At 37.8% G+C, this 23,013-nt stretch overlaps 1 protein-coding gene across 3 annotated transcripts in view; it reads right to left on the bottom strand.

The window, feature by feature from the left end:
* SUGT1 (SGT1 homolog, MIS12 kinetochore complex assembly cochaperone) overlaps positions 1–23,013 on the bottom strand; it is a 66,211-nt gene that overhangs the window by 12,752 nt on the left and 30,446 nt on the right. For 2 of the 3 annotated variants that reach the window (XM_064270062.1, XM_010592572.3), the window contains 2 exons: positions 15,758–15,848; positions 12,148–12,329 (listed from right to left, as the gene is read on the bottom strand). In XM_064270062.1, coding sequence (XP_064126132.1) covers positions 12,148–12,329; positions 15,758–15,848 — 273 coding nt within the window. Of the gene's footprint in view, positions 1–1,512; positions 5,931–12,147; positions 12,330–15,757; positions 15,849–23,013 lie in introns of those variants that run through there. The other variant, XM_064270063.1, reaches the window with a different exon arrangement.

The raw sequence follows: 23,013 nt of genomic DNA on the forward strand, positions 1-23,013 counted from the left end.
CCCCTGCAAGAGCAGTGTCATAGGAATCCAGCTAAAACAGAAGATTTAAATAAGATGAGTCTCATAACAATACAAAAATGACCAGGTTTCTACTGAAAATCATTCATCATACCAAGAACCAGAAAGAACTCAAAATTAAATATACACATATATTTAATTTCACATAGGAGGCTTTTATCTTTATATATTCTCAATAAATGCCAACACCAAGATGACAGATTTTAAAATTATTTCACAAAGATTTAAAAACAGCCACGGTAAAAATCCTTCAACAAGAAATTATGAACTCTCTTCTAACAAACGAAAAATCACAAAGCCTCAGCAAAAAATCAGAAAAATCTCAGCAAAGAAATAAAGAAGAAACAAATGACTGTTTCATAATTGAAAACGAAAAAATGAAATGACAACTCAGTGGATGGGCTCCACAGCAGAATGGAGGGGACGGAGAAAAGAATCAATGAAGTGAAACACAGAAAAACATAAATTATCCAATCTGAACGACAGAAAAAACAGACTGAAAATAAACAAACAAACAGCTTCAGGGATCTCTGAGACTTTTTAAAAAATAACATTTGTGTCATAACGGTACCAGAAAAAGAGGAGAATGAAGGCGTGTTTGGTATGTACTTGAGAAATAATGGCTGAAAACATCCTCGAACATGGCAAGAGACAAACTTAGAGATTCAAGAAGCTGAGCAAACCTCAACCGGAACAAACTCAAAAAAAAAAAAAAAAACCCCAAGCTCAGACAGAGAATTTGTCACCAACAGACCTACCCTAAAGGAAGTTTTGACAGAAAGGAAACAATAAAAATAAGAAACCTTGGAAAAGGGAAAACAAGTAAAAATATGGGTAAGTACAATAGGGTTCCCTTCTCTTGAGTAATCTACATTATATTTGTTGGTTAAAGCAAATTTTAACACTGTCTGATGTGGTTTTGAAGTATATGTAGACACAACGTGTGAGACAATTATAAACAAGGGAGGGTAAAGGTCATAAAGGAGGTAAGGTTTCTATATGTCACTTGACTTGGTTAAATAACATCGGTAGACTGCAATAAGTTATGTGCACATATAACATAGAGAGCAACCACAAAAAGAAGCTGTACAGAGAGATGAACTCAAAAACACCTGATAAGAGTAATGTCACAGAAAATGGTGGAATAGGAAGACACTTTAGGGGTCAGTCCCTCTACTAAACAAAACTATCAGAATTAACTATTACAGAACTCTTATGGCAACCAGGGAAACGCTGGATGAAGGCAGAGCCTGCTGAAATTCAGCAGAGCAGCATCCATGAACTAGCTACCATCCTTTATTCCTCCTCAGCCCCACTGAGGCTGTGAGGATGGTGACCTGCATTCCTGGAGTGGCTGGCTGGTGCCAGGGTGGACACTAAGGTCCTTATCCTCCAAAAATTGGGGATTATACATTTTGGTTCATTTGGGTGATTTCCTGAGGGACCAGTACAGACTCCTGTCTTTGTTTCACCACCACCCCCCGCCCCGCCCGCCACCCCCAACTACAGTGGCTTTCCTAGTATCATCTATGAGAAGATTAAAAGAGACACACCCTTTTTTCTGTTGACACAGACATTTAAGAAAATCTGTCAGGTCGCTGGCAATCACAAAGATAATGGAACAGAAACTTTAGTGACAAGAAGGAATATACACTTTGCAAAAACGGTCTGAAAAAAAATCACTCAACAAATACAACTGTAGCTCTCAACAAGCAAAAATCAGCAATCACTGAGGTGGGGGAGAATTCAGAGTTACCACATAATAATACACAAAAATGGTAAATTCTCAACAAAACATTACGAAGCACAGAAATAAATTATGACCCATTCATAGGGGAAAAAAACGAAGGTGACAAATCATCTCTGAAGTAGCTCAGACATTAGAATTACTAAAGACGTTAAATTAACATTTGTAAATACGCTCAGTGACCTAATGGAAGTCATGGAAAGAGAACTAAATGAAAACAAACAAAAATCGTGTGAATAGAGAATATCAATAAAGAGACAGAAATTACAAAAAGGAACCAAGTAGAGATTCAGGAAATGAAAAGTACAACAGGTGAAATAAAAAAATTCATTATAGGGGCTCAATGGCATATTTGAGCAGGCAAAATAAAAAATTAGCAAACTTAAAAATAAGGTAATTGAAATTATCCAGGAGAAGAAAGAAAAAAAAAAAGTGAAGAAAAATGAACAGTGTCTGAGGGACTCACGGGACATCATCAAGCACACCAACATGCACACTGTGGGAATCCCAAAAAAAGAAGACAAAGGAACAGAAAAATATTTAAAGAAACAATAGCCAAAAGCTTCTCAAATTTAATGAAAGGCATGAATCTACACATTAAAAAAACACAACAAACTCCAAACATGATACTCTCAAAGAGGGCCACGTCAAGACACTCTATAGTCAAACTGTCAAAAGACGAAGAGTAAGAAAGACTCTGGAAAGCACCACAAGAGAAGCAAATAATTATGTGCACGGAATCCTCAATAAAATTAAGTGTCGATGATTCCTCAGAAACCATGGAGGCCAGAAGGCAGTGAGATGACATATGCAAAGCGCTGAAAGAAAAAACTCTCAACCAAGAATTCTATAGCTGGAAAAAACTGTCCTTAAAAATGAGAATTAAGACATTCCCAGATAATCAAAAGCTAAGGGAGTTCATTACCAATTTATTTTTGACAGGGGGTGTCAACTCCATTCAAGGAGGAAAGAATATCCTCTTCAGAAAATGGTTCTGAGACAACTGGTTATCCATGTGCAAAAGAACAGAGTTGGATTCCTACCTCACATATAAATATTAACCCAAAATTATCTATATGTAAGAGCTAAAACCATCAAACCCTTAGAAGAAAACACGGGTAAATCTTCAGAACCTTTTATTTAGACTGGATCCTCAGATATACCAAAAGTTTCATCAAAATAAAACACTTCTGTACATCAAAGGAGTATCAAAAAAGTGAAGGAACAATCTACAGAACAAGAGAATATATTTGCAAATCATATATTCAACAAGGGTTTAATATCCAGAATGTATGAAGAACTCTAGGAACTCTGGTGACACAGTTCTAGGTTAAGTGCTAGGCTGCAAACTGAAAGGTCGGTGGTTCGAACCCACCAGCTGCTTTGCAGGACAAAGATGTGGCAATCTAATTCCATAAAGATTACAGCCTTGGAAACCCTATGGGGAAGTTCTTCCCTGTCCTACAGAGTCACTATGAGTAAGAATGAACACGACAGCAATGTGTATAAAGAACTCCTAAAAACAACAAAAAGATAAACAACCCAATAAAACAACTGGCAAATAGCTTTAAATAGACATTTCTCCATAAAACCTATTACTATCAAGTCAACTCCAACTCATAGTGATCCTATACATAAGGTAGGATCCTACAGGATCCTATACATAGCATCACTCATAGTGATCCTATACATAAGGCAGTTTTCAAGGCTGTCATCTTTATGGAAGCAGACTGTCACGTCTTTCTCCCGTGAAATGACTGTTGAGTTCAAACTGCCAACCTTGCAGTTAGCAGCCAAGCACTTAACCACTGCGCCACCAGGGTTCCACTTCTCCAACCACAACCACAATTCACTTGCGTTACACAGACAGACAACACGCACCTGAAAAGATAATCATCATTAATCATTACAGAAATGCAAATCAAAAGCACAAAGAGATACCACTTCACCCCCATTAGGATGGCTACTACCAGAAAAACTGGAAAATATCAAGTATTGGCAAGGATGTGGTAAAACTGGAACCCTCATCCATTGCTGGTGGGAATGTAAAATGGCACAAATGCTGTGGAAAACAGTTTGGCAGTTCCTCACACAACCCAGCAACTCTAGTCCTGGGTATAGACCCGAAAGCAGTTGAAGTGGCAAATATTGTTATATATATATTACCACAATTAGGGGGAAAAAAAACTCACTTGAAATATAATATAGGCAGGGTAATAGTAGTAAGATAAAAAGATTATCATAGAAACCTTAACGAAAAGAAAGCAGATTAGCTATGTTAATATCAAATATTAGTAGCAGATATTAATCTTCAAGTAGACTTCAGGATAAAGGAAATTACCAGAGATGGAGAGAGACATTATATAATGATAACAGGGTCAATCCACCAAGAAGACATTGCAATCTTGTAATAAATGTAAATCTATTAACTTAAAAATGAATGCAAATGCACCAAACAACAGAGCTACAAAATTTGTGAAGCAAAAACTCATAGAACTGAAAGAAGAAACAGAGAATCAGCAAGTATAGCTAGAGATCCTCTCTCAACAACTGAAAGAACAGGATAGAAAATTAGCAAGATCTAGAGGAATTCAACAGCGCCATCAACCAATGGGATGTAATCCACATTTATAGAATCCACACATCAACAGCAAAGTACCTACAGAACATATACCTAACAGACCATACTTTGAGCCACAGAACAACAAATTTAAAAGACTAGTGTAAATCACACACAGAACATGTTCTCCAACCACGGCAGAGTAAAATTAGAAAACAGAAAGATAACAGGAAAATCTCCAAACACTTGGAAACTAAACAACAGATTTCTAAATAATCCATGGATCACAAAGGAAGTCTCAAGGAAAATAAATTTATATACTGAACTGAATGAAAATGAAAATACATCACAAATTATGGAAGACAGCTAAAGCACTATTGAGAAGAAATTCATAGCATAAATGCACACAGTAGAAAAAAGAAAAAAGCTCAAATCAGTAAGTCAAGCTTTCACCTGAAGAACCTAGAAAAAGAACAACACAAACCCAAAGCAAACAGGAGGAAAATAATAAAGTAGATAAATGGCATTTAAAACAAAAATAGAGAAAAATCAATAAAACAAACAGCTAGTTCTTGGAGGAAAAATTAATAAAATTGGCATACCTCTGCCAAGACCGGAAAAAAAAAAAAAAAGAGAGAGGACACAAATTACCAATATCAGGAATAAAATGTAATATCACTAACAGGCCATGGGACCAAGAAGATACATAATAAACAAATACTACAAACATATAAATTTGACAACTTAGATGAAATAGACGATTACTTGAAAAATAAACACTACCACAACTCACCCAAAATGAAACAGATAATTAGAATCTGTAAATTTGTCATTTAAAATCTCCCAAAAAAGATATCTCAAGGCCCAGATGGTTTCATCAGTGAATTTCACCAGTTTTTTAAAAATTAGCACCAATTCTGCACAATCTCTCACAGAAAAAGAAGAGGACAATACTTCACAATTCATTTTATGAAGCTAGTATTACCCTGCTACCAACACTAAAAAAAAAACAGTAGAGGGGAAAAAGAAAACTACAGACCAATATCCCTCATGAATACAGATGCAAATATCCTTTAAAAAAAATTAGCAAATAAGAATTCAGCAATATATAAAAAGAATTATACACTATGACCAAATGGGCTTTATTCCATAGATGCAATACTTTCACAATATTGAATATTCATTGTATAAATCAACACCCATTCATGATAAACACTCTCAGAAAAACAGGAATCAAAGAGAACTTCCTCAACTTGATAAAGTGCATGTCTTAATCATCCAGTGCTGCTGTAACAGAAACACCGCAAGTGAATGGCTTTAACAAAGAGACATTTATTTTCTCACAGTCTAGTAGGCTAGAAGTCCAAATTCAGGGTATCAGCTCCATGGGAAAGTCTTCTCTCTGTCGGCTCTGGAGGAAGGTCCTTCTAGTCAACCTTCCCCTGGATTAGGAGCTTCTCCATGCAGGAGCCCTGGGTCCAAAGGATGTGCTCTGCTCCCAATGCTTCTTTCCTGGTGGTGTGAGGTCCCCAACTCTTATTGCTTCCCTCTCCTTTAATGTCTTGTAAGATAAAAGGTGGTGCAGGCCATACCCCAGGGAAACTCCTGTATCAGGGATGTGACATGAGCAAGGGTGTTACATCCCACCCTAATCCTCTTTAACCACAGAGATTATGATTTACAACACACAGATTGTATCAGGGATGTGACATGAGCATGGGTGTTATATCCCACCCTAATCCTCTTTAACCACAGACAGAGATTATGATTTATAACACATAAGAAAATCACAAAATGGAGGACAACCACACGATACCGAGAATCATGGCCTACATTAAGCTGACACATATTTTTGGGGGTCACAATTCAATCCATGCCATTCTACCCTTTGGACCTCAAAAATTCATGTCCTTGCTACATGTAAAACATATTCACCCCATCATGTTTTAGCAAAAGTCTTAAATCAACTCCAAGTCCAAAATCCAAAAATTCCTCTTCATCTGTGAAATTCAGAATACAAGTTATCTGCTTCCAAAGTACAATGGTGGAAAAGGCACAAGCTAGACATTTTCATTACAAATGGGAAAAATTGTGGGAAAAGAAAGGGTACAGGCAACAAGCAAGTCAGGAGAACACATTACATTAACCCTCAAGGCTCTGAAAATAATCCTCTGTTCTCTGAGACCATTTGAACAATGGCCCTGCCCTCCAGACTCTAGGTACTGGACACTCTCTCTGGATTCTGAGTGGAGGCCCCTTGGCTCTGGGCTTCAGCTCTACCTTTCAGGCCCGCTGGGATGGCAACTCTGCCCCCTTAGCTTTAGGGGCACCGTTCTCCTAGTCCATCTGAGTGGGAACTCCACCCTTAGAAACCCCAGAGGACATGGCTCCACCCTTTGCCATCCCAGAGGTCATGGCCATACCTTTTGAGACTGAGGCAGCTCAGCTTCTTGTGTTTCTTCTCTCTTCAGCTTCTGCTTCCTGGCTTCTTGGCCTCTCAGGCCTCATGCCCGCGTCTGCCCAGCTGGGGCAGGTGTTCCAAAGCTCTGTAGCTCCACCAGTAAGTGCCTGGAGGCACCCCACTCCGTCAGTCAACTTTGGCTGGGAGACACTCAGCTGCCTTGTTTCATGAGTCAGCAAGCCTAGCTCCACTTTTAAGTGCCCAGAAGCACCCCATTCCACCAGGAAGACTCCTGCCTGTGCACACGCACTCAGCTCTCTCACTCTGTGGGTCGGCTCCAGTGTTGTCTGCCACTGGTCTGGTTCTGCTGCTGCCAACTCTCTATCCACTCACAGTTTCAAAACAGCATCCACATTTAGGCAATGGGTTGAAGCAGTACCCCCACTCCTGGTACCAAATTTTGTCTTAGTCATCTAGTGCAGCTATGACAGAAATACTGCAAGTGGATGGCTTGAACAAAGAGAAATTTATTCTCTAACAGCCAGGTAGGCTACAAATCCAAATTTAGGGCATCAGCTCCAGGGGAATGCTTTCTCTCTCTGTCGGCTCTGGAGAAAGGTCCGTGTCATCAATCTTCCCCTGGACTAGGAGCTTCTCTGCACAGAAACCCCAGGTCCAAAGAATGCACTCTGCTCCCAGGGCTCCTTTCTTGGTGGTATGAGGTTCCTCCTGTCTCTGCTTGCTTCTCTCTTTTATTATCACAAAAGTGACTGCCTCAAGACACAATCTAATCTTATAGATTGAGTCCTGCCTCATTTACACAACTGCCGCCCATGCCCCCCTCATTAACGTCACAGAGGTAGGATTTACAACACGTAGGAAAATCACATCAGAAGACAAAATGGTAGACAACCACACAATACTAGGAATCATGGCCTAACCAAGTTAACACATCATTTTGGCGGACACAATTCAATCCATGACAGTGCATCTACAAACAAAAAATCTACAGCTAACTGGCTGAATGGACATGGGAAATCTAGGGTGGAAAAGAGGAATGTGCGGTTACATTATAGGGATAAAAACTAGGGTCACATAATGTGTGTATAAATTTTTGTATGAGAAACTAACTTGAGATGTAAACTTTCACCTAAGGGACAACTAAAACAAAAAACAAAAAAAATTACAGCTAAAATTCTACTTAATGGTGAAAAACAATGCTTTCCTCCAAAGATCAGAAACAAGGCAAGGATATTCACTCTCACCACTCCTATTCAACGTACTGCTGGAAATTCTAGCTACTGCCACATGGCAAGAAATAAATACAGATCAGAAAGGAAGAAACAAAACTATCCATGACTGCAGATGACATAATTGTTTACATAAAAGTCCAAAGAAATCTTAAAAAAGAAACCTCCTAGAACGAATAAGTCAGTTCAGCATGATAGCGGGCTACAAGATAAACATACAAAAACCAAATTAGCAATGAACATGTGGATACTGAAATTAAATACACAATACCACTTACAATTACTCAAAAAATGAATTAAACGCTTTGACATAAATCTAACAAAACATGTACAGAACTTATGCTGCAAATTATATAACACTGAAATGCTGCCACTTCTCCTCAAACTGATAAGTAGTTTAGTAGAATACCTACCAAAATCTCAACAAGACTTTTTTGTACATATGTACATATAAATAAAATTGTTCTAAAATTTACATGAAACAGCAAAATAATTTTGAAACAGAAAATAAAGTGGGAATAATGAGCCTGCTTGAATTCAGTACCTCATACATCTACATTAATGAAGCTGTAATTGTGAGAGGCATAGACACATGGACAAAATGAAACACGAGAGAAAACCCTGAAAGAGACCACACAAATAAGCTCAGCTCATTTTTTACAATGTTGTATAAGTAATTTAAAGGGTGGTGGAGCAACTGGACACACACAAGCAAAAAAACACACAAAAAAAGCTTGACCTAAGTCTTACACTACAACACAAAAATTACCTCAAAATGGATCAATGACTTATATGTAATATGTAACATGATAAAACATTTAAAAAAAAAAGACAGATAAAAAGTTCTTTGATGGTTACCAAGGAAGGGTGGGGGAGAGGGGATAAATTACTAAATAGGTAGAAGACACAAAGTAGCAATGGTGAAGGGAAAGGCAATACAATGCATAGGTGAAATCAGCACAACAATGACAAAGGCAAAGGCAAACACTGAAAGGAACACAAGAACAAAGAACTGCCTATAGCAATTACCGTAACGCAGACAATCTTGCAACAACAGCACTAACAAACAATAATTTATGAAGGGATAAATAGGTAGATACATATGCTAAAGAGATACGGGAGGGTGTATAGGAGCATACACACCTACCTGCAGATATAGGTTAGGTTGTGCATATCTCTATATACATATTTCTAGATGTTGTATGTATACTAACTTAGACAACAAAACACACAGGAACACAGTCATGAAAACTTCTTATGCACAAATACCTACTTGGATAAAGCTACTAGGGTTGCAGGCTAAAGACCACAGACTTGGGACACATTTACATCAACTGGCATAACATAGTATGTAAAAACAACGTTCTAGATCCCACTTTGATGAGCAGCATCTGGGGTCTTAGACGCTTCCAAGGGGAGCAAGCGGCCATCTAAGAAGCAAGCGCCCATCTAAGATGCATCAATTGGTCTCAACTCACCTGGAGCAAAGGAGAATGAAGAATACCAAAGGCACTAGGAAAATATGAGCCCAAAAGACAGATAGGGCCACATGAGAACCAGAGACTACAGCAGCCTGGGACCAGAAGAACTAGATGGTGCCCGGCTACAACCGATGGCTTTCCTGACAGGGAACACGACACATAACCCCTGAGGGTGCAGGACAGCAGTGGGACGCAGACCTCAAATTCTTGTAGAAAGACCAGACTTGATGGTCTGACTGAGACTAGAAGGACCCTGGAGGTCATAGTCCCCAGACCTTCTGTTAGCCCAAGACAGGAACCATTCCCAAAGCCAATTCTTCAGACAGGGACTGGACTGGACTATAGGACAGAAAACGATAATGGTGAGGAGTGATCTTCTTGGATCAAGTAGACACATGAGACTATGTGGGCAGCTCCTGTCTGGAGGGGAGATGAGAAAGCAGAGGGGGTCAGAAGCCGGCTGAATGGACGTGAAAACAGAGGGTAGAGAGAAGGAGTGTGCTATGTCTCATTAGGAAGAGAGCAACTAGGAGTATATAGCAAGGTGCATATAAATTTTTATATGAGAGACTGACTTGATTTGTGAACTTTCACTTTAAAGCACAATAAAAATTTAAAAAAAGAGGCAGAGAATCTAAAAAAAAAAAAAAAAAAAAAGCTTGCCAAAGGCCATCTAAGGTACAACTAGTGGCCTCTTCCCATCCAGAGTAAAGGAGAGTGAAGAAAACCAAAAACTCAAGGGAGTAATTAGTTCAACGGACTAAAGACCACATGCACCACTAACTATACACCCCTGAGACGAGAAGAACTAGATGGTGCCTGGATACCATTACCAACCACTCTGACTGGGATCACAACAGAGCGTCCTGGACATAGTGGGAGAAGACTGTAGAACAAAAATCAAATTAATAAAAAAAAGACCAAATTTATAGGCCTACTTGAAACTGGAGGAACCCCCAAGACTATGGCCCTAGGATGCCCCTCTGACTTGCACGTGCAGCCATTCCCAGAAACCACCTTCCAGCCAAGGAACAGACAGGCCTATAAAACAAACAATTTAACATACAAAAAGAATGTGCTCTGTAGAACAAAAAATTACACGCAACCAAAAGGCGAACAGTTGCCCGAAAGTAGAGATGGAGGGCGCGAGGGGGTGGGAAAACCAGATGAAAGGAAATGGGGAACCCAGGGCGGAAACGGGGAGAATGCTGACACAGTGTAGAGACTGCAACCAATGTCATGAACACTTTGTCTACCATCTGCTAAACAGGAAACTAACTTGCTCTGTAAACTTTCACCTAAAACATAATAAAATATTAAGAGAAAAAAAAATCTTTGAGCTAGGGCTAGGCAGAGTTCTTAAATGTGACACTCAAAGCACAATTCATAAAGTATGTATCTTCATTAAAATTTAAAACTTAAGCTCAGCAAAAGATCCTGTTAAAAAAATGAGAAGACAAGCTAGATCGGGAGAAAATATTTGCAAACCACGTATCTGACAAAGATCTGCGAGATTTAGTGGTTGCCAGGGTTTAGGGAAGCGTGGAGTGGGAGGTAGGTGGGTATGGCCATAAAATGGCAATGTAAGGAATCCTTGTGGTAATGGAAATGTTCTCTATCTTAACTGTATCAATGTTAATATCCTGTGACATTGTACTATAGTTCTGCAAGATGTTACCACTGGGGAAAAACAGGTAAACGATACAAGGGATGTCTCTGTGAAAAGTGCAATCATGACCAGTTACCACATCATTTCATGTATGAGGAATAATATGAGCCTCAGCCACATTTATTATTACTTTTAATAATTGTTATTTTTAACTTTCTACTTTAAATATACTGAGGGCCCTGGTGGTACAGTGGTTAAGGCACTTGACTGCTAACCAAAAGGTTGGCAATTTGAAACCACCTGTGGCTTCGCAGATGTGCCAGTCTGCTTCTATAGAGCTTTACAGCCTTGGAAACCCTATTTGGTTGCTATAAGTCAGAATCGACTTGATAGCAGTGGGTTTGATTTTTTAAATATAAACGCCTTAAAAGAAGGCAGCGACATTTCCAGAGGTGCTGGTAAAAGTCAAGTACTTACATCTTCAAGCAAAATAATCTATATCGTTCTACAGTGATGATCTGTCACTAAAATCTCAGAACTTAAAGTCCAATTCAGGCCATATTTATGCTGCCCTGGCAAAAAGCCTGAATTTTCCTAATCAACAGTGAAGTTATTAACAAACCAAATAATAATTAACGTGCACCTTCTACTTGCCAAATACTTCTGGAAGTGTCCCTCTACATTTTCATCTCTGGCATTGAAACTACCTTTGATTCTAGGAGATAAATACTGGAAGTTCATTCAGCTACTGTGCTAAATCCAACTGGGATGGCTCCACATCACCCAATGTAACCCTAGTATTTCTTAGCCTTCACATTCTAACTCACTGTTAATAAACATTTATTCGGAGTAAACCACCTGCTTCTCATATCATCCACAATATGCAGTCACGAGTCTCCAACTTCCTCAATAATTATTCTAAGCTTAGAGTAAGAAGAAATGTTCAGACAAAGCCTATTCCAAAAGGTCTCCCAGCTACAGTGCATGCAATGCGGTCTCAAATTACGTATTTATCATTCTTACTTTTAAAATTCCTGAAATTTACTGCTACAATGTTTGAAAAAAAAGTTTATGTTCTTACAAATGATTTGTTCATGGCACGTTTCACTTCATCAGAACCATCTGAATAGATCTGCTGAAACAATTTGTTTAAAGCTGCATCTCCCTCTAACTTTTCATTCTTTTCCTCTTCTTTGATCTCACCAACCAATTTATCCCAATTTCTGGTATAATGAGATGATGATGGATATAAGTTCTTTACATCTGTGAAGAAGACGCAAAAGTGATTAATCACAACATTTTGATCATGTTAAGGATATGTAAACCTTGTGACCACTGTGTAGAGAACATCTTAGCAAATACTTTTTTCGCTGAATTTCATGTTTGTAAAAGTGTCTTTTTGATATATACATCAATAACTAGATTCACACTACTAACGGAATCAGCACAATGTAAAATCTGGGAGCTACTTCTGAGCAAAAAAACTCACTGAAGGATAAACTTATGATGCAGTATGCGAAACTAAAGATAGATTTTTCACATTAATAACAGGAAAATAGAGGACACAGTGAGAGGTATATGGGAGCTTTTAAACTTACAGAAAGGCTGCAAAGACAGTACAAACTATTCTAAAAATAAACTTATTTTTTTAAAAAAGATGCTTCATTTAGAAATTTCTCTTATAAACAGCTTTAATGAATGTTTAAAATGTGACTTTTCTGAGGTACTCAAATATATTTTCAGACTAGAAATACTCTGAAAATATAAATCATCATCCATGTCACTTGACAGTTAAGACTCCATCCTCTCCCCCCACATTAGAAATATAAAATTACTTCAGTGGGAGATAACAATCAGATATCCTTGAATGTTGGAAAATACTACTTGATCATCAAGAGAGCAATGGCCACATCATGCATACTTAGAAAATATTAGTACTTGTAGGGCACATTCAAGTAAATGGAGGTTCACTGCAGCCAGAGAAGCTAGGTGGTCCAGGGCCTCAGGGGACCTCCAAGGCTGCCCCAAAGACCAAGACAATCAAGATCTTGGCAAGCAGATCATATAAGTAATTAAAAGATAACTAGCTGACCTAGCAACTATAGCAGCTGTGTCCAATGAAAATATCATGGAAGCCACCAATGCAAGCCACATATGTAATTTAAGATTTTCCAACAGCCATGTTAACAAATCAGGTGAAATTTGTTTTAATAATACATTTTATTAAACTTAATATACCCAAAATAATACCATTTCTACATGAGATAAACATAAAAATATGAAGATATTTTACAGTTTTTTTCATACTAAGTCTTCAAAATCTGCTGTGTGTTTTACACTTACAGCATAGTTTAATTCTACCTAGTTAACCTTTCAAATGTTCAAAAGGGACACATAGCTAGTGGTTACTGTATTGGAAAGTACATCTATAGAGCTTTTTAAAAACCTGATTCCAAGTTTCCTAACTAGTCTATTAGGACATAATCCTAATCTAAATGTCCCTCCTCCGATACTGCCCACCTCTCCATAGCCCCTTCCTCAAAACAGCTGCAAAGGTACTAATGGTTAATTCTGTTTTTCCACCCTTCCTCTTCACCTGCAAGCTGACTCACTCCTTGCCTAGTCCCTGAACAAAAAACTCACAGTTTTGTTCAGGGTAAGTGTATTATTTTCAAAACTCTATCCATTTTCCTTCCACTAGTAATCATCCCTATCTCTATACATTTTCACTAGTGGCCAGATAAAACAAACAAACAATACATGCCATGGTAAATTAAGAGTCTGAGAAACATAGATTTAATTAATCTGAACACTGACTCTCAAGAAGGGTGAGAACAGAGGTTCTAATCTCCATTTTACAGGTAAGAAAACCAGCCCAGCCCCGATAGCTTAAGTGAACTGCCCTTATCTGCCATCCTCCGGCTTGCAATACACAGGAATCTGACAAGCATATTAATTTGTTACAAAAATGTAACAGCATAGAAATAACAACCTGAATATCCAAAGCTTTGAGTTTAGGAACTTTTTAAACTATAATACTAAATTTTTATATTTAATTTCAGAAAAACTTTGACCCCCATAGATGGGAGATAAACTGCTGGAAGATATATAACCTTTCACGCTCATTCAGAATAGTATCAAATAATGCAACGATACTCATGTTAGCTGAGACCGCTTTCTTTCGTAGAAAACGCAGCAACAACCAGTATTGTGTGGGGTTCACAGAAGAACCAGACTCCTACTATGAAGACCTGGTCCCAGACAATGACAACCGCTGGGTGATCTTAATCAAGTTGTTTAATCTTTCTGAGCCTGTAAAATAAGAGTAACAATCCTGGGCTGCCTATTGTTCCCTAGATTACGTGAGATGCTACATTTAAAGCATCTTAAAAAAAAAAAATGCTTTGAGCTATATATAAACCTCAGCCCAAATACCTCTGGGTCAGTCCCAAGAGAGGCAAGTAACATAACATTCTTAACTATAACATTATTTAAAAGTGTGAAGCAGCAGCTTAGTTAAATCCTTTAGGTACCAAAATACTTCAGCCCTTAAAATCACCTGTTGATGTTAATTTCCGGGTTCTACTAATCATAATACGGTTCGTTAAGATGTTATCACTGGGAAAATCTGGGTGAGGGGTACGGGGGACTCTTATTTTTGTACCTCTATGTGAATTTGGTGGCATAGTGGTTAAGTGCTACAGCTGCTAACCAAGATGTCGGCAGTTCGAATTCGCCAGGCGCTCCTTGGAAGCTCTATCGAGCAGTTCTACTCTGTCCTATAGGGTTGGTATGAGTAGGAACCAACTCGACGGCAGTGGGTTTGGTTTTGGTATGTGAATCTAAAATTATTTCAAAATAAAAAGCATAGATAGATAATTTTATATTTTTTGGATAACTCAGTGTTTTCAAAAAAGTTGCCACAAAGGTAGTGTATTTGTTATACAATGTAGTCAAAATCTGAAAGTGGCTGAAACAGTGTTACCTTGTTTCAGTCACCAAATCAGAGCACTAGCCCTAATTTAAAAAAAAAAAAAAAAATTCTCTCCATTCATTAATGAAGCTATTGCTATAAAATACAATCTCATAGTTCTAAGAACACCCTACAATTAATTATTCCATTAAGACAAATGTAGCTTACCTGCCCATTGCATATGCTTAAAATTGACCTTAATATAAAATTCTCTATCCTCTAAAGGGCCAATCAACCCGGCTTCCCTTAGCCATTCGTTACCTATCTGTGTCCATGTTTAAATTAGCAGTACCCAATGTGCCAGATTCCAGGAACTTATAGCTGACAATATCAGCAGAAGGAACAGGAATGAATAAAGGGGGGCTGGGGGATGTCAGCAGGGTAAACTAATTCACTTATGACCCAAAGGGAAGCAACTAGGGAAGGCCAACACACAACAAGCAAGCTCCAACTGAGGTCATAAACCGACCCAGTAAACAGTATATTCCAACTCCGTCTAGGATTTCGCTGCCATTCATTTTGTATTCTTAAGAGTTTAAGAAGTTAAGACCCCTTCATTTAAAAAAAAAAAGCTAATTTGTATTCATTACAGAGCAACCTTATTATACTCAATGCATCTTATATTGGAAACATAAATAATAAAAGTAGAACAAATGCTCATTACTATTTAATTTCTACACAATATGAATTTAAAGCTCATCAAGGCCAGAAAACAAACCTGCTATGAACTGTTTCGGTTTAGGCACATCTCCTTGCCCCTCAAGCTTTTCCCATCTCACAGCCTCTGGCTTTTTCATTTTAATTTCGATCTGTAGAAAATATCAAATAAAATCCATTACTCGATGTAAAGTACACAAAGGAGTTTAAAAATGCAATTTTCTTAAGTCCCCAAACGTTTATAAGAATAGTGTTCTTGACAAGTTTCTTTAAATTAAGCGAAGTTAAATTTGAAAAACTATGAAACATTTGTTTCTACACTTAAAATTCACTCTCTGAACACAATGCACAGACTGTAAACTGCAATTAAAACTCTTGAAATCCATGTTTTTTTTGTTCTAAGGCAGTGACTCTCTACTAAGGCTGATTTTGCCTCTCAAGGGACATCTGGCAAAGTCTGGAGACCTTTTTGGTTTGTCACAACTGGGGTGGCAGTGGGGCTGGGGGTGCTACCGACAGCTAGTGAGTGGAGGCCCGGGATGCCACTAATCATCCCACAACATACAGCACAGGGTACCCCCGCACAACAAAGAATTATTCAGACTAAAATGTCAACAGTGTTTCCATTGAGAAACCCTGTTTTAAAGGAACCACTGTATTTATACACGCATTAACGTGTTTTAGAATGGAAAAATTCATTTCGTTGTATAAAAATGCAACTAATGCTAATATTTTCACAATCATTCATTCAAAAAATAATTACTGAACACCCACTATGAGCAAGGTATCATCTTCAGGGCTATCAGGGATTTTTAGAATATTAAAGACAGGCACCTGACTGTCTGGAAGTATGTAAGATGCTTGAAGAAAGTTATTCAAGAGACAAATACAGTCACTCTTCACTTTATCAACATGGTTAAGTTCCAACGACCAGGTTGTTAGGCAAAAATCAGCATTATGCAAAAATGAAGAATGACCACATCATATCACAAATGGAGAATGGCTACACCATTACTTAACTACCAAATTACATCATTACATAACTGCAAAACCACTGAGAGTCATGGCCTAGCCAAGGTGACACATAACCTTAACCATCACAGCCAGAGTTACTCTCACCTTGCACCTCAGAGGCAGCGTTCCTTAATGCCAGGCTTACATGCTTAGTGTGCAAAATAGTTGTACAGATTTATGACTGTCGTAAACGCAAATTGCTGGATAACAATACAGTTGATAAGTGAGGATTAGGTGTAAATGTTTTAAGGATGCAGGAGAGATCACACCCAGCTGCAAACAGGAAACATTTCAAGGCACCTTGAAGATCTTTGAGAGATAGAAGCATTTCCCAGAGTGGGAGAAGTAGGTCTCCAGAGCCAAACGGAACTGCCCACAACTGAAGGGCACAGTGCATCAGGAAAGACTAAGGTCAATTTCCCTCAAGTCTAGGATTTACGTTACAGCAGTGAAAAATACAGACGGAAATAAAGGTAGAAGACAGACTGTGAAGAACCTCTGAATGCTAGGCTAATTAAGTTCACTCATTAAAATGAAAAATAGCATCCTAATAGTGTATCTGGAAACGCTGGTGGTATAGTGGTTAAGAGATACAGTTGCTAACCAAAAGGTCGGCAGTTCGGATCCACCAGGCACGCCTTGGAAACCCTATGGGGCAGTTCTACTCTGTCCTATAGGGTCACTATGAGTCGGACCAACTTGACAGCAACGGGTCTGGTTTGGTTTTAACAGCATACCTGAAGTTCCTGGGTGGTGCAAATGGTTAAGCACTACTTACCACTCCAACCCGAAAAGTTGGTGGTTCCACAGCCACTCAAGACCCCCCAGAAGAAAGGTCTGGTGATCTGCTTCCAAAAGGTCAGAGCCTTGAAAACCCTATGGAATGCACTTCTACTCTGCACACGAGGTAGCCAAGAGTCAGAATCAACTTAATGGCAACTGGTTTGGTTTGTTTTTACAACAGTGTATCTTACTCTCTAATCAAGGTTGGTCCCCTAGAGTCTATCCTTACTCCTAACACATACTCAGACAGTGCTCATATCTACCTTTTGTCTTCCTTTCTCAAATAGCATTCTCACCCTATTTTTAGCCTGGCAAAACCCAGCATTTTAGTGAAAATATTAAGATAGATACAATAATAAATATCATTATGCAGTTAAATAATGTAAATAAAATTTCATATTCTAATGTTTTTCTACAAGAAGGATCATTTATAAACAGAAAAAAAATCAAAAGACAGATTTACAAAAATAGAAGTCTATTCATTACTTGGTTCTTTTATTCCTTTATAACAGACGAATCAGTTAAATTAGCAATCTCTGGTAGCCTTTCAACCACCTGGATTTGCAGAGAGAGAACATTCAAAGTTTGCGCTTTGAAAGACCTTAACAAGCACCAACACAGAAATAAAACCACCAATTGTTTTTAATCAGCTATGAAGTGATGGTATGGGGGAGCGGTGGTCTTAGGGGCAGAGAGATGTAACAAGGTAACTGTTTTCACATAAAGAAAAAACACATGAAACAAATGTCACTGGGACAGGGCAAAAAATAGTGTTTTCAGCACAATTTGCATGTTTAAATTCTATAGAAATAAAAACAAATATTTTCTAAGAACCTCTAGAATTCTCTGAAGTGATCTATGATTAATTTTTCTAAAGTGCCACCAATATTTTCTCGTCTACAATATTAAGTGAGGGTACTCTGGTTACCTTAAGCTGTCACTGCTGGGATATTTATCAAAAGGAGAAACAAATCCAATAGCTGGCAATGACAGAGTTACAGTTACCGAAAGGGCTATTATTATCCCAAAACTTAAAACTGCTTTTGCTCTCTTACTTTTCAACTTATCTGGAAATGAAGGCCTGGAAAGCAGTGTGCAAACCACCACTATCCTTACTAAACTCAGCCACATGCTGTTTCACCTCATGTTCTTGTACGATGTACTGTCTATAAAAAAGTTCCCTGTTCTACTTGAAGAGCAGCACAGTCCAGCACTTGGATCTACTCACAGCCACTATAACCTGATGAACTGTGCACTACTATGAACAGAGGCCTTTATGAAGCCAAAATCAAGGTTCTTAGAAACAACCAGTTTCAACAGACATTCTGAAATTATACTTAATCCATTCATTAAAATAGCTGCATGTAAAGAACCATTTAAGCTGTTTTAAAAAGGTGGAAATTACACTTAATCCATTCATTAAAATAGCTGCATGTAAAGAACCATTTAAGCTGTTTTAAAAAGGTGGAAAGGAGGAAGAGGAGACAAATTTTCTTGAACTCTTTTTTATACCTACTTCACTTTCAATGCTTCTAAAAACAAAGTTTTAAGTCTTGATGATTCTGGCAAATATGTCTAAAATTACCACCAGTCCAGTTCCAGGTGTGTTTATTGCAATCACTAATAAGCCATTCTAATTTCACTTATGTCAAAATACTTCATAATATCATCCACCTCTAAGGGTCTCCTCTGCATGGCAGAGTTTCTTAGCATTTTTCAATGAAAGGAATTCACTGGATTTGGAAAGAAGGGAGAAGTCATTATGCCCAAGCAGTACTGGTGTCAACTGTGGCCTTTGCAGGAAGGGGTTAGCAAGCTCTCCCACTTTCTGCTACAGACTAACAGTGAAGGGATCTTTCCCAGAGACTAGGGAATGGTGGCAGTTTGCCGGCAAACTTTTTTTTTCTGGCAATTTTTTTAGAACCATCTATTTTCAAGGCTGTAGACACATCAAACCACTGCTCCCCTGACCTTCAAAAATAAAGCCTTCCTGGGGTTCCCTTACCCAGTTCTTTGAATACTTAACTGCGTATCAAACCCTTTACCCAATAATAGTTTGGTTTTCCTGAATAACCCACCAAACAGACTAATATATCTACCTTCTTTGTTTTTACACTCATTTTATAATCATTTTTTAAAATGTAAAAGATGGATGCGATAAACGGAAGAACTAAAAAGTATCCTCTAGAATGCTAACAGCTCAGTTCAAATATCGTACTGAGTGCGAACTCTGAGACGGAGTCCCTGGGTGGTACACACGGTTAACGCTCTTAGCAGCTAACTGAAAGGTTGAGGTTTGAGTCCACCCAACAGTGCCTTAGAAGAAATCCTGGCAATCTACTTCCAAAAAATCAGCCAATGAAAACTCTACAGAGCAGAGTACTACTCACACACACACGGAGTTGCCATGAGTCAGAACTGACTCAGCTGTAACTGGTAACTGGTACTCTGAGCCAGGCTCTGTGCTAGTACTGAAGGACACAGTCTCTGTTCTCTTCTACAGGATGATAAGAAACATTCCCATGAACAAAAAATTCCAGTATGTGTCATATGTAATGACAGACCAAAGTACATACTAGGAAATAACTAGCTGCCTAGGAACAAGTATGCCAAGATGTCATCGGTGATGAGAGTGAGTGATTATCTTCTCAAGTTCCTTACACTTCTTCAAATTTAATAATATGCATTTACTGTTTTTATAGCCTGAATAAAAATCTATATAATCAGAATAAAAAAAAAAACATAATCACAGCATTAATTTATTGAGCACTTATTCTATACCCCGTGTGCTAAGTGCTTCACATCTATCATTTCCCTTAATATAACAACCCCATAAAAGCAAATTGGCATCCATGTCTTAGAGGAGGGAGCCAAGGCTGAGGGAGATGAAATAACTTGCTAGAAGTTATTTTTCAGCAAGAAGCTTAATACTTATTTCTTCAGAAATAAGTAGGAGTGGAGAACTAGATAAAAAAACAATCTGTTGCACAACTAGAATAAGAAGAATCACAAATAAGTGCCTCTTGCTGATGTATGACCACGAGCACTGAAAATCTCACTAGGCCTCAATTCCTCCCATACAATGAGGATAACATAAAGCTTATTAGGGTTCTTGTGAGGATTAAATGAAACCATGTATCAAATGACATAGTGTATCCAGCAAATTTGCTGCAAAAGATCTCTATAACGTTTTATAAAGCAAAGATGTCACTTTGATGACCAAGGTGCATCTCACCCAAGCCAACGTCTTTTCATAGCCTCGTATGTGTGTAAAAGTTGGACAATGAAAAAGGAAAACAGAAGTACTGATGGATCCGAACTGTGGTGTTGGCAAAGCATACTGAATACACTGTGGACTGGCAGAAGAAGGAACAAATCAGTCTTAGGAGAAATACAACCAGAATGTTTCTTAGAAGTGAGGATGGAGAGACTTCAACTTACTTACTTTGGACATGTCATCAGGAAAGACCAATTGCTAGGAAAAGATAACACATTTGGAAAGCAGAGGGCAAAAAAAAAAAAAAACCAGGGAAACCCTCAATGACATGGACTAACAAAAGAGCCACAACAACGGACTCAAACACACTAACGATCATGAAGATGGTGTAGAGCTGGGCAACATTTCATTCCGTTACACATAAGGTCACCAGGAGTCAGAGCCAACTCGAAGGTAACTAACAACGTAACACCATGAAAAGATTACAGCACTGTGTCTGGCAAATAACCAAACAAGTGAATGCTATTATTAATATCTTCGCCATCATTATAATTAGCTAAAAACTTAGGCAAATTACTTAACATCTCTGTGCTCAGTTTCTAAACCTGTAAAATGGGAGTAAAAAATATCTTTACAAGAGTGATTGTGAGGACTGCATGAGATAATACACAGCACCATGCGTGACACACAATTAAAAAGTCAAAAAGTGACAGCTACTATATAACTCTCTCCACAGGTCAAACAATATGAGACTAGATAAAAAAGCTGTAGTACGTGCATATGATGGAATCCTTTGCCACTGAATATTTCAGGGCATGGAAAAACATCTATAATACATAACTGAGTTTAAAAATGCAGCTGCAGAATAGTATGTGTGGTAAAATTATTTTATTTTGAAGATTTATGAATAGAAAAAAATGGCAAGACGACATGCCACTATCCACAAGCGATTGATGCCATAACTAATTAAAAAAAAAAAACAAAAAACATCACCATTACCATCACCACTGTATCAAAATCAAAAAACAAATAAAAAACCCACAGTAGCATCATGCCCAGACACCCCTACTCCACTACATCATCACTGAGATTATTCTATCTGTATATATTAATGACAAGAATTCACTCTAAAACATCTTAAATTTTAAGTGGTAAACAGGGGACCTGGGGGCTATTCAGTCTGTAAGTAAAGATAGATGATTTTACTTTCCAGTCATTCCAGTTAAAAGCCTTCACATTTTACATTGGTATAATACAGAAAAATTACTTTGACTAACAATAGGAATACAAGAACATTTCCACAAAAGCAAATTTACTCCATAGGATTTTGAGAATTCTGATTTTTATTTAAATGGAATGAATGAATATTAATCTTTAAAATGAGTATTTCACAGCCTAGCTTTTAGAGAGTGATGTCATGAAATTAACAAGATGGAACCAAAGAAAAAAATATTACAGTTTCTTCATAAAGAAAATGGGTTAGTAGGCAGACGTGAAAGCTGGTATCGAAGATACTAAAAAAATATGAATTCTAGCTTAAAAAACGCACATTAGATATTAAATTGTTAAATATGTAGTTAAATGCTATATCATTAACTTAAGGGTTTTAACTCTTCCTGTTTTCATTGCAAATTATATTTTCACTCAAATTATTAACACTTAACCAATACCTTGTTACGCGCTACTCATTCAACCTTGAAGGTGGGAAAGAAAATAGAATTCTCAAAAGCAAAGAAATAGACCTTTTAAAAACCACACAAATTTTATACAATCTTTCATTTTAGGCAGATTCTCCTAAGCAAAATGCATCCTCTCAATTCACATAAAGGATTTAAGACATCTGAATACATATGAAAGCCAAATTATTTCAGCACTTCTCCTTCTCAGTATCATCACTAAATAAGCCCCAGGAACCCGGGGATTTTCAATATTTTAACACTGTCTCCCTCTGCTGTATAAAAAAGGAAACGGTTCAAAGATTTCATCATTAAGATACTAAGAAAAATTATTTCACAATTTGTTTCCCATAAAGCACAGTTTAATGGTTTCAGGACAAGAAAAATAAATCATCCTTTTTAAAATCTTTTAGAATACAACTCAACACTCCATTCTTCAATCCAGAACTCAGAAAAAACTAAACAAAGAAGCACTAGCTTTGGTTGGCAATCAGAAGTCATAGTATTCCTTCTGGGACAGGTTGAGCAATTTAGTACCTATGTGAACTTGGGGAGGGCATTTAAAGTTTATGAACCTCAGTTTGTTTTTCACCTATAAAATTAAGAATGACAGGGGACATCTAAGTC

The sequence above is a fragment of the Loxodonta africana genome, chromosome 17 (assembly GCF_030014295.1).
Source record: "Loxodonta africana isolate mLoxAfr1 chromosome 17, mLoxAfr1.hap2, whole genome shotgun sequence".
In the NCBI taxonomy this organism is placed as follows: Eukaryota; Metazoa; Chordata; class Mammalia; order Proboscidea; family Elephantidae; genus Loxodonta; species Loxodonta africana.